The sequence below is a fragment of the Schistocerca americana genome, chromosome X (assembly GCF_021461395.2).
Source record: "Schistocerca americana isolate TAMUIC-IGC-003095 chromosome X, iqSchAmer2.1, whole genome shotgun sequence".
NCBI classification, from domain to species: domain Eukaryota; kingdom Metazoa; phylum Arthropoda; class Insecta; order Orthoptera; family Acrididae; genus Schistocerca; species Schistocerca americana.
Genome location: NC_060130.1, coordinates 304,302,331 through 304,315,850, shown reverse-complemented (window position 1 = coordinate 304,315,850; position 13,520 = coordinate 304,302,331). Strand labels below are relative to the sequence as shown.

Below are 13,520 nucleotides of genomic sequence, written 5' to 3'. Positions count from 1 at the left end.
TATATATAACATATCACTCACAAATAGGTGAAGAAATGCACTACTGTTCAATAACACTACTGATGAAAAATTACTGGAAACAGTAGCTACCATAAAATACCTATGAGTGACCATGTGGCCCTAAAGTGGAATGACCACATATAACAAACAGAAAGAAAATCAAATCCCAGGCTGAGATTCATTGGAAGAATATTAAGGAAACGTAATTTAGACATGAAAGAAGTGGCTTATAAAACACTTGTATGGCCGATTCTTGAGTATTGTTCATCAGTCTGCAACATTTATCAAGTTGGATTAATAGAAGAGGGAGACAAGGTCCAACAAAGAGCAACATGTTTTGGCATAGGATTGGAATGACAGCATTACAGGGGGTGCTGAACAAACTACAGTGGCATACACATCAACAGAAGTATTGCGTATCATGGAGAAATTTATTGTTGGAAGTTCTCAGAGACCACGTTCTGGCAACGGTCGGACAACCTATTACTTCCTCCCACACATTTCACAAAATGACCACAATGAGAAGATCAGAGAACTTAAGCTAACATGAAGGTTTACCAAAAATCATTTTTCCCACGCGCAATTCATGTATTGAACAGAGAAGGGGGAAAAAGACAGTAATAGCAAAAGTACCTTGCACCACACACTGTCACGTAGTTTGCAGAAATTAGATCTTGATGTACAAGCACAACATCTCTAATGTAGCATTTTCTACTTAAGTTTGATGAGCATTTCTGTGACATTCTAATGTCTATAAAATGAAACTGGGATGAAAGTTGCTCTTCTTCTTTGAATCTGCTTTATTAATGGTATGTGGTGATGACCCCATACAGTACTAAAGAACACTACAAAGTAGCATTGAAACTACCCTCTTCATGAGTGAAGTACATTTCCTTAGGATCATACAATTCTTGCACCTAAATTGGAAGAGTAGTAATGGTGTACAACAGTACATTAGTACCACTGGGTATGGTACAAAGTTTTTCAAGGGACATACGGTTTAATTCTTTCAAGAAGCATGTTCATAAATCCGAAATCTCATGTCTGTTCCAAGATTTAAGCAATGTTTTGAGATATTATGGAGCACATCAAAAGAATTATAATAAAGTAAAACCTAGTGCATTCCATGCAGCTTTATGTGGTTCTCTGTTCATTTTCACATTGTGATTTACTGATTAAGCCACAAGCCATTTCTACATAAAATTACCAATATTCAGATATACTAATGGTTGTTCAAAAACCATGTTGCAATCTTGTCAAAGTGCAGGTAATATGGCATGTTAATGAAATCAGCATGAGCATTTGACTGTAAGCAAGCTTTACTACTACTACTACTACTACTACTACTACAAAATGTCTCTGTCTTAAGTAATGCGTTATACGTTTGACTAAACTGACAATTAACACTGAATACATTGAACTAAAGCTCACTGAATGATGGAAAACTAAATTATGTTGTGACAGATACAAAGCTGGCCAACAAACACGAAAGAGGAAATATACATGTTTATTATTAAACAGAAGACTGAGTGGGGTGGGGGGTGGGGGGGCAGGAGGACGAGTTGAGTGGGGGTGGGAGTGTAGGAAACAAAAAACTACAAAATGTGAACAACATAGAATTATGAGCAAAATAAGGCTGTTCAAGAGAACCTTAAATAAATTTAATCTACAAAGTGGCAGCACTAATTCTCTGCCCATACTGTTTTCCCCAACATCAGCCCTATATTTTGTGCACCCACTAAGCTTGCACAAAGCACATAATTGCTTTTATCTTTCTCAGTAAATGTTTTTTCCTCTTTCTCTTTAGCTTGACACTGTATTGTGTCACAATCTGCATTCGAACTTATACTTCCAAAATCTCTCTCTCTCTCTCTCTCTCTCTCTCTCTCTGACTGTCCATGCCATCAAAAATTATTCTATTTGTAAAAGTTTTATGAGAATCAAGCTTGATAAAGATTGATCATTTGCTCAGTTTGGCACATACGGAAGAAGGAATCCGTAAGGTCATTGTTCACGAAACTATTACAGCATTCAGATAAAGCAATTCTGGGAAACTGTGGAAAATGTTATGGCCAGTTATTAGAAATGTATTCCTCCCAAATAAAGGTTCACAGTCTTAACCACAGCACAACCATGCTACTTAAACTGATCACTGGCTACCCTAAGAAGCATTTCACACTATGTCTCATAGGTTTGCGGAATGCAACTACATTAAAATTATGAGGGTACTAAACCAAGCTTACTTAAATGATTAAAAACAATGTATATAACCAACATAGAAACTAAAATAACTACCATTTACAGTACACACAAACCAGACTAGACCACACCAGAATTGGTCATGCCAGAAACGACTAGGCCTCTGGAGCCAAGCTGTTTGCTGAGCTTCTAACATCATCTCAGTTTCCAACTTCTAGCCATCTACAGACGCATTAAGCTGTGTAGTGCAGAACATTATCTTGCAAAGTGATCAAACTCCTCATGAGGATAATGACTGCATGTGGGTGAATGACATCTCTGAAGAAGGAGTCATAAAGAAATTAGTTGAGGAAACCTTTTACACAAATTAATCATTCTGGAGAATGCCACAAAAATATTCACCAGACTGTAACACTGTACCCTTTCACCTCCACCACAATTTGTTATTCCTACAGCAATAGTTGAGGTGTGTTTCACCTCTTATATTGTTTTGCAAATACTCATCAGACCCGCAATGAATAACACGACTTAGCCGAGAATTGTCCTTGTCAATCCATAACAGTCCAGAATCAACTGTTTCACAAATCTTAGATGATATACCACATCTAGCACCAGTACAGACACAATCAGGCAGCTTTGGATGTCCATATGGAAATGGGCTCAATGAACAGCTGTGATAAGCACTTGTTTGGGTGTCTCCTGGTGTATTTGCAAGGTGGACTGTAACCGTAAGGCATGCTGGCTCACTTTCATAAACAGTAATCAATGTTCACTCCACAGTATCTACAACGGTTATTTATACAATGGTGTTATTCGCAATGCAATTTCCCCACAGAGGTGCACAATATGTTCACATACTTTGTCTGATCAAAAATACTACTGCCATTGGTGCCAAGCCAATGGATTATCCCATCTTGCAATTCTGACTCTTTTTTTTTTTTACTTGAGGTAGCAGAGATCTCCACAAAGGATCATTAACCAGCTTCACAATCAAAGTAATGTCTGCCACTCTTCAGTATCAAGTGGTGAACCATTCTGTATTAAATTTCAGGATTGTTCCATCATATCATTCTTCCTTTACTTTTCTTGTGCGTAGTTGGGTTAAATCAGTTATATTACTGTTTTCCTCTGAGCTGCACAAATAGTGTTCTCATAACCAAATTTAATATACACATGACTGTATTTCTTATTCCAGTCTCACCCCAACTTGGTAAAAGGTCTTGTGGAAAACAGTATTTCAAATAACGTGGTCATTTGCGTCTGACAAAAGGAGTCCAGTTTTCAGCTTAACAGACAGTGAGACTTTGTGACAATAAAAACTGTTACTCAAATGACAGTTCTGGAAATGAACTGTGCTCTTCTTCCTCTGGCACAATGCCAGAGGGGGTTATGGTGCTTAGCGTGCGATCGCTGGCAGCTTTCGGAGAGAAAGGACATACTAGCATACGGGCAGTTGGTGGCAGGTGGCCCGCCACATTTCGCGAGCGGGATTGTATCATATGGTGAGCTGTTTTGAGGTGGGAAGCAACACCTCATAGCGGTTTTCGATTGCGACTCATCCAGAAGTGTATTATCGAGTTCCTGGCTTCTTGTGGTAAGATTGCTCTTTCCTTATGTATTGTACCCCCCCCCCCCCCCCCCTTAAAGAGGTCTTGGGGGTTTAAACTATGGCTGTTGCTCTGTGAAACTGTGGCCGTTGGTATTCAAAGCTGCCTCACGCAGACTAGACGCTCAGTTGCGAGTATGTGCCGGTCGTTCGCTATTTATTTTGCTGCCCGCCAGGTTGCACTGACGAGATTGCCTCCTGGTAGAGTGACGCTCACCTTTTGACAGTTTCAGACATGCCAACTTTCAAAAGTGAAAAATAACGAGAATTTTAGCGGTGTACTATTGCAAATTACAACACATCCCTGACGATTAAAGTTGCAATAATTCAATACCAGTAACAAGTCAATTACATTTGCTTTATTATTTACATGTAAATAGCGAATAATGGACATACCTGAGCTTTGGACTGTATAATTTATCATTCAACATGCTGAACAACATGAATGATGAGCTCTGCAGGTTTCTTTGGATTCACACACATTCAAGTGAAGCACTCTCGAGAGAACTACAGTTCGAAATTACAATCCGAGGAAACAAATTAATGTCTATTAGATTTCTGTTTTGATATTGGCACAGTTTTTGCATGAATAAATCACTGTTAAATGATCAAACGTTTTCATTTCATAATGCAACCCATATTTGCATGGCACCAAAAGCCAGACAGTTTTTTAATGGAATACAGAATTCCCGTAAAGTTGAAAGTATATGCTCAGCAATATTAGCTCCAGTGCCATCCCCTTTTAAATTAGGCACATAGAGTAGGCAATTTTGAATTTCACAGAGTTCAGGGCTGAAGAACGAAACGATAATAGGCTATAACCTAAGTCCGTTATATTACTACCATCGGTAGCAATAGTGAATGGATTCGACTGCAAATGCATAATAATTTTCGCTTTTTCTTCCATGCACATTTCCATAAGGATGGTAGTTGTTTTTGTTCTGGTGCACCCATATCGTTCCACAATTTCAGAACTGGGAAACATTTTGCGAAACACAGGCCCAGCGTGGTCGGCACAGTCAAGTTATGCTCTACAATAAATGAGGTAAATAAAGCCTCAGCATTCGTCACAGAATCTACGTTTTGGGATTTACACGAGAAGTTAAGTTTCTGGTTCTGCTCTACACAATGGACACTCTCCTTGTGTTTTTTAGTTTTCACATGTTTAAGAAAGTCGCATTTCCCACCATGAGCCACTTCCTTATACACGTTTCTGAACACTGCATTGTATTTCTTCACCATTCTGAACGAAAAATAATCAATACCTCCAAGATATGCAGTCAACAACCTGAGGGGGGAGGGAGGTGGGGGTTTACAAGGGAGTCAAGAATGAAATTGTCGAGCAGAGGGGCGGCGAGGAGAGGGTAGTAACCCTAAATATTTTTCCCCATGAAGCATCTATCCCTCTAACTTCCCCCTAGGCAGCTTAATTCCCCCTATTTAGGGGGAAATCCCCCAACTTGGCAACACTGCCTTGTAGACACAACAACACTAATCACTTCACTTGGAACGACTATCGACTACTCCCTGTCCACCATAACTTTATGATTGCGCTTGTGCTACCAGAAGCGGAGGAAATTGGAACTAGTTGAAAAATATTCATTCGTCTCCAAACACTGCCAACGATAAGTTCCTTACTTCCTTATAGATGTGAAGCGCGAGCACCGCCTACTGCCGCTACCGACAGCCACCGCACGAATATTCCAAGTTGACATAGACAAGTAGCAGCCACACCTTGTCATCCGCCAATATATCGAAGGCGCAGGATTTTCAAATAGTAAGGAAAGTATTGAAACTGCTCTGAAAATCGGCAGATCGGTCATCACGGTCGGGAGATCGGGAGGAAGAAGGAAAAATCTGGAGTCTCCCGCTTAAATTGGGAGAGTTGGCAGTAATGCCTGTTGTTGTTAACGTACACTGTTGAATGACAATTTGTTTAAGGCAAGCAACAAGAAGAGCCTTTCAACAACATGCCATTGAGTGTTCAATGAGCGTACAGATGAAATTACTGTTATAGCCAAATATGTTGTTGCTCTGTGATTATTAATAACTTGGCAAGATTACTACCTTTCGACAGATCGCCGCTGATATTTTCTGTTGTTATTAACGTGCACCACTGAATCACATTTTGTTTAATGGCAAGCCACAAGAAGAGCCTTTTGACAGAGCGCCGTTGAGTGTTCAATCAGCACACAGTTGAAAATACTGTTATTACCAAAAGTTTTACAGTCACTATATACGTATAATGTATGTATATGCTGGGTCGCAGCAGGTCTGGCGACTGAGTACTACTGTTGTTAGTAACACCTGCTATTTGTTGCTTCAATGATTATCTTGTTGTACTCCTTCATCTATGTCTGTTTATATTTAAAAGGTAAAATAATTCTGCACATTTAATAATCTTACCTGCAGCAGGTTTACCTGGTAGCTTACAGCCATCAGGGCTGCTTGGTTGATTACATTTTTCTAGTTTTATGTACATACGTACTGTTTAACTCTTTTATATAAAATCTTCCGACTTAAGGTTTGGGAAGACAAGAAACGTCTGTATTTATGATCACTGCACGGCCGACATTGGTTTCCGATGTTCTGCACCCAACCATGATCTTGTACCCTGTACCTCGGGCGCGTATTTTGATTATGAGAGTTGCCTATTCTGAGGCGTGCCACTTGCTATCTCTGTCGGAGCCCATATTGCTCGATCCCCCGGAACTTGGCGTAGCCCTCCTACTCCCCTACCTACTTAACAATAAATCCAGACTTGAGTAGGACTGTATTAGTAAACACACAGAAAGATACATCAATACTGTATTCGTGATACCAACAGCACTTACGTCATCTGCAGTGTTTAATATCTGAAATGCTCTGATCAAAATTGTATTCATTTTTTTATACTTATCACTCCATGACGTGTATTCCTTAAAATGGGCACTTTTGCTCTACTTGTTTAACTTCTTTAAACATCTTCCCCATAACAAAACATCATATTACATATGACGCTTGAACACTCAGTGTTGTTTTAAAATATAAAAACAAGTTTGTTTATAATTTGTTTTAAAATTAAATTTCAGTTTATCTACCTTTGTCAAAAGTTAGACACATCCAAAAGACTTCGGTTAACAAATTTTTGTGAGACAATCTCACGCTAAATTACCTGTTTTGTTAATCAAAAACAATATTGAAATGCCATTCCATGTAACATAGAAGATGGAAACTATACAGCTTAAAAACATTATCAACATGATGTTACATTATTATTTTTTGACCTATGAACTCATCTTATCGATACAAAATTACATAACTGAGTACATACAGTTAAATCAATGGCTCCTTCCATTTAAAACAATAGTTTAATTTGTTAAAAACAGGTGCAAATCTACTGAACTACATAAGCATGCTGAAAACGATAGATTAACACACCAGTTAGAGAACACATGCACTGAGTATTGTCATGTGAAGCACAACATGCTCTTTACGATGGCATACTGCACATACTAAAAAGAAGGCATGCTGGTCAGCTTATAAAGCATTAATCAATAAATAAATATCTGTCATGCATCTGCAACTCTAAATAGATAGTATCTATAGGAGTTCCCAACGATCAGATAAAGCAATAATTTCCTCCTCATGTGATAAAAAGCAACAACAAATTTCCAGAATTCAGGAAGCAGTTCCATTCAATTACAAAGATTTTAGTTAGCATCTGTGGTAGTGACATGCATGCCTGAGAACAAGCTCACCGAATTTCAGTGTGTTGAGCCCGTTCCTGGGCCTTGTGTGCCAGTAGGAGGAGGCTGCATCGTAGCATATGGATGCTGGTGGAGATGGTGGTTGAGAAAGGGACCAAAACCAGGTGTGGCAGGTCCTCCATAGTATGCAGGATCCGGGCCAGGATAGCTCGGCCGTGGGCCATATGTGGTTGGTCCATAAACATTCTGCGTGTAGAACCCACTGGCAGTACTTGCAGTGTCAGATCCTGTAGCACGCTGATGAGTGCCAAGAGCAAATGTGGATGGCTGTGGTGGTTGTGGAGGTGGTGGTGCTGGGAATGTTGGACCCATATCAGTAGGAAAGCGCTGAGGCTCTGGTCGGTGAAATGCACTGTACGCAGATGCACTGGTGTAATCTGTGGCACCATAGCGAGTGGCAGGATACCCAGTATATGTCGTTCCCGGTCCTCCGTAAGTTGACGAAGGCCCACTAGGCCTTAATCCTGTAGTTGCATAGCCAAATGGATCAGGAGTAGTTGCTGGACCACTATAACGACAATTAGCTGTCCCCGGATATGCTTCATACGGATTTTGGTGACCGCTGTACGGTTGAAAATTTTGAGTTGCTGCCGATACTACAGAACCTTGTGCAGGAGGCATTGGTGTTGTTGTTGTACCAGCATTAGCATATGACGGTGTCATTTCTGGAGCAGGTGTCGAACGAGCACTGTTGTTGCCGCTTCGTGTGCCACTAGCAGCACCCGGACTGCGAGCGTCATCTACCGTAGACGATGGTGACTGCTTCATGTCACGTTTTGAATCTCTAATCTCTTGATCTTTACGAATTGTTGATACTGGTGTTTGCTGGGTATGACTTGCACGTCCAGACATGTGCTGCATTTGTCCAGCAGGTGACGGCCTGTCTCGTAAAGTGTTATCCTTCACGCTCTGTTGAGCATTTTGAATAGTTCGATCAAATCTGTTGTCATCACCAAACGAACCCCCAAATTGGTTGACGTTCACTGATGATGCTTGTTGCTGACCTCCATAGTATGACTGACTTCCGAGATACTGCCCATAAGGTGCACTATTATATGTTTGGACATCCTGTGAGGATTTTGAGGCATCTAATGTTTGATATGTAGATTTTGTTTCTGAAGAACTATAATTCTGTCTAGTTTGCTCTGATGACTGGAAATTTTGCTTGTTAATGTCTTGCTGAAAGTTGGATTTTGATGCATCCCCATGTGAATAAGACATTTTAGGTGATGCCAACTGCTTGAATACAGGTTTCTTCATCTCATGGCCTTGATAATTTGATTTAGAGTGTTCTGTGCCATGATACATGGATTTTAGTTGACTAGGCACTGAGTAATTTGCTTTAGCTGAATCCGTATTATGAAAATTGGACTTTGATGAGTCAGGTTGGTGTTGCTGATAACTAGACTTGATACTGTCAGTACTGTCAGGTTTTGTTGAGTCAGCTGCACTGTACTCAGGTCTTAAATGTTCACTGTTTTGGTATCTCTGTTTTGAAATACTTAGGGAGCCTGTCTGTCTATCAGTCAGCAAACTGGAAGAGAAATTTGTAGTTGTTCCCATATGTTGTTGGTTGTTTCCATAAGGTCTCATCTGCATTTGAATTTCAGGTTCGTAACTGCCTGTGCATTCAGAGATATTCCTCTGGACAGATTTTGACACTCTAATTTTTTTATTAGGTGGGCTGTTATCCCCCAGAATTTGTGTACTACTTGGGAAGTTTGTTGCAAACTGCTTACTCTGTGGTTGCTTCCCACATACATATTCTACTCTATCTTTCTTCAGTTCTCTGTCATCACATTCACTTTCTTTGGATTTGCACTCACTCTGGTAAGTTGTAGAATGGGAACTCTGAGATCCAATTTCGTTGAAGTTTTCAATAAGACTATTTTGCATGTGATTTTTATGAGAAGATTCTCCTGAATGGCATGAAGAGCTTCTACTTCTTTCCTGTCCAGAACACATACCAGATTGTTCCTCTAACTGTGGCTGAAAGCCTAGAGATGATCTCATTTGCTCTGTACGGAAGCTTTTTGCAAGTGTTTCAGACATGACAGATTGTATACTGCTATCTAAAGTTGTATCTCTTTCCTTTGTCTCAATGGGTCTTTGTGCTGCAGTAAATGTACTTTCATAGTTTTTAAAAGAACTCATTCCCACTTGTGAACTAGCACTGGTGTTTATTGTGCCTGAAAAAACTTCACTTTCTTTTCTCATGCTCTCTGCAAAGGACTTCGTAAGTTCAATAGAGTCACTGAAACATCCACCATCCTGATTTCTTTTATTCACATACTGATCTTCTTTTCTTCTACCTATTTGCAGAGCATCGCAAGCACTTATTGCATTTTGCAATCTATCATCTTTTTTTCCTCTTTCCGTAAATGCTCTATGAAGTTCTGCAGTTTCACTAAAGCACTCTGAGCTTTGGCTGGTTTTCTGAATATCAAGGTCTTCTCTCTGCCTCCCTAATTCCAAAATCTCATTTGAATTCAATGTTGATTCAAACTGATCATCACCTCTTGCTGTTCTAACTGTCATACCTTTCTGAATTCCAAGAGCTTCACTAAATTCCCGGTCTTGCGACTGTCTTTGCATATTATAATCCTCCCTTTGCCTGCTGATTTGAGGGGTAGAGTTGGCTGGAAAGGAAGCACGGAATCTTTCATCATTGTGCTCTAAAGTGCCAGTGTGTGTACCATGCTCTTCTCTCTGTGCTTTTGTACTAACAGCATTACAGTGGCCATCATCTTTTTGCTTCCGTACTGATTGTTCTCCAATCTGATTACTATTGGGTTTATTGTTATCTGTGGCAAATGAAAGGAAGCCAGCACCATTTGTGCTAATATCTTGTGGTGCCGTTTTCCTAACATCATCTGAACTGGAATTGTTTGGTAAGTTTCTTCTGTCACTGAGCTGATCGTGACTTGATCTCCACAAATCTCCCTCTGATATAGAACTATTCCTTTCAGATGCATTTTCATTGGTATTACTAACTCTTCCTTTACCAGTATTGCCAAATGACAAATCACGTTCCCGGCATATGCCATCTTGATTATCAGGACCAGCCATTCCACGTAATTCTAGTGCTGGTGACGGGCTGTTGGATGTACTGCTACTCCCTTCGGCAGGTTCTTCTCCACTTTCACGAAGCACCGGTGTTACCACAGCAGGAGTGCAGGTAGATCCACTGTTATGTTGGGAACGGTTTCCAGATCCATCACGGAAGAATGGTTTAGCTGTTGCAGTTGGTGCAGAAGGTGTTGCTTTCTGCTGGAAATATGGCCTCGCTTCACCTGTTGCCACAGGCTGAGTTCTTGGGCGCGCCCGTCCTGCCGTTCCACCCCCTCCCCAGGAGCCTTTGCTTCTACCAGCTGAGGTTCGCACCCCAGAAATGCCAGTAACCCCACCAGTTGGACTGACACCCTTTGGGATGATTGTGATGGCCGAGTTGTTCTTCAAGGGCAGCACGTTGCTCACCTTTTGTGCATTACGGTTTGCTTGGGCAGCCAGGTTGGCCTCTGCAACATCATACTAGTACTTCAAGATCTATAAGCATTCACGCAGATTATTGTTACATATCTCCCATCTTCTTTCTACATGAACTAAAATAATTTCATTAAACTATTTACTTGCACTGAGTTACTGGTAACAGCAAGGAAATGAAAATTTCTGATAATATGTTTTAGTTTCACAACTAGAAGGAAAGAACATAACACAATAAAAATTAGGCATTGGTAACCTGGTCTGAGAGTTGGAATATGTGATAACTCTCACTATTTTACAAATCATGTCATGCATCCCTAAATTAACAATTCTCAGTATATAAATGGTAAAATACAAATTCCTATGAGATTACAGAGTAATGCTGAATGTAGAGATTCATCTTTTATCTACTGTAAACATTTCTTCAAAACCTGTAGTAACGACCATACACTAATAAACAAAATAACAGGGAAAACTAAATAAATCAATGTTAAACTATAACATCATACACACATGTAAGAAATTTATTTGCTAAAAACAATTACTATGCTATCTTAAGTTGATTTGTACATTTCTCAAAACCAACAGCAGACTCGCAATCCGATTTAGAATAACTGTTTGAATAAAGATGGTCAATTTTTGCCTATAATTGTCTCACACCCAATAAACGAGCTAGATTATCAGATGATGAACAACAGGAATTAAACGTGCAATTGAAACTAAAATGTTGTTACGAGATTATACAGAAATTGGGTATACTTTTCCACTGTCTGTAAGGCATTTGATAACACTCATTCTCTCTTTATACAACATTTCATAAAACGAGTAAGAACATATCATTAATACAAACATAATGAGAGAAACACAAACTGAGAATGTAGGATGGAGGGAGTAATTGCTCAAAACCTTACTAAAGGAGCCATAAATATAGTAACGGAAGTTCTGGCAGAATATAAATAATGTAGAAGTAAAGTAGACCGCTCACCAAATAGCAGAACCATTGAGTCATCAATTCACACACCCAAAGGGAAAGGGAACTTGCTAGCTTTTGGAAGAAATTCTTTGTCGAGCGCGCCCGCACTAACTCACACACGCATGCACACACGCACACACACAAAACTGCGGCAATAAACTGTGACAGCTACATACACAATGCCAAGGATCACATTTCGACAGGTGGACAAGGGTTAAGAGGGGGTTGTGTAGGGTGTGGTGAGCAGACGGATGGAGAGGTGAGAGACAGGAAGAGGAAGGATACTTAATGACTCGGGAGATGCAATAGGTTTTCTGGCTAGGGGGGTGGCAGGGGGGAGAGGGGTGGCAGCGTGGGAGAGGGGTGGCAGCGGGGGAGAGGGGTGGCAGCGGGGAGAGGGGTGGCAGGGGGAGATAAGAAGGGTAGGGAGACGGAGGAGAGGGAGACGGAGGAGAGGGAGACGGAGGAGAGGGAGACGGAGGAGAGGGAGACGGAGGAGAGGGAGACGGAGGAGAGGGAGACGGAGGAGAGGGAGACGGAGGAGAGGGAGACGGAGGAGAGGGAGACGGAGGAGAGGGAGACGGAGGAGAGGGAGACGGAGGAGAGGGAGACGGAGGAGAGGGAGACGGAGGAGAGGGAGACGGAGGAGAGGGAGACGGAGGAGAGGGAGGCAAGTGCACGGGCTAGCCATGTAATTTACAGGTACGGAACCTATGATGTGCGATACACGATGAAGGTGAGGTGGGGGCATGGAAAGGAAGGGGGGTGACAGGACGAAAGAAGGCTGTATGAGGGTGTGGGTGCAGTGGGTTAGTAGAGATTGGGGCCTGGAGTGTTGCAAGAGTGAAAGTGTGTTGCGAGGTTAACTCCCACCTGTGTAGTTCAGGAAAGCTGGTGCTGGAGGGAAGGATCCAGATGGCCAGGGTTGTTAAGCAGCCACTGAACTCAAACATGTTGTGCTAGGTGCATGTTGTGCCACTGGGCTGTCACCTTTGCTCTTGGCCTTAGTTTGGCGGTGGCCATTTAATCCAGGGGACAGCTGGATCGTTATGCTCCTAAGATACAAATCTGTGTGGTGACTGCAGCAGTGTTTGTATATGACATGGCTTCCTTCACAGGCTGCCCTGCCTCTAATAGGGCAGGATAGGATAGGATAGGCTGGGTGGGTGGATTTGGTAGATATCACATCTGGGTCTTTTTAAAGAGACATGACTCCAACTGCAAGTGTTGACGCTGGAAGTGACATAGGAATGAACCAGCATTTGGGTAGGCTGGGTGGGTGACAGAATGCCACTTTAGGAAGGGTGTGAAGCATCTTAGGTAGCATATCTCTCGTTTCTGGGCATGACAACAGGTAAAGCCCTGACAAAGGATCTGCTTCAGTTGTTCCAGTCCAAGATGATATTATGATATATTATGTTATGAGGGATGGGGGTGGGGGGTTGCTCCTTTGTAGCTGGTTCTTGGATGTGGTGAGAAGATTAAGGGTTTGTGACATTATGGAATAGCA

At 41.3% G+C, this 13,520-nt stretch overlaps 1 protein-coding gene across 1 annotated transcript in view; it reads right to left on the bottom strand.

Moving 5' to 3' along the window:
• Positions 1 to 13,520, bottom strand: part of LOC124555975 — a 502,540-nt gene that overhangs the window by 15,468 nt on the left and 473,552 nt on the right. Inside the window, exon 23 of the mRNA XM_047130021.1 lies at positions 7,546 to 11,072. Within this exon, the coding sequence (XP_046985977.1) occupies positions 7,552 to 11,072 (3,521 nt within the window). The 3' untranslated portion in view covers positions 7,546 to 7,551. The remainder of the gene's footprint in view (positions 1 to 7,545; positions 11,073 to 13,520) is intronic.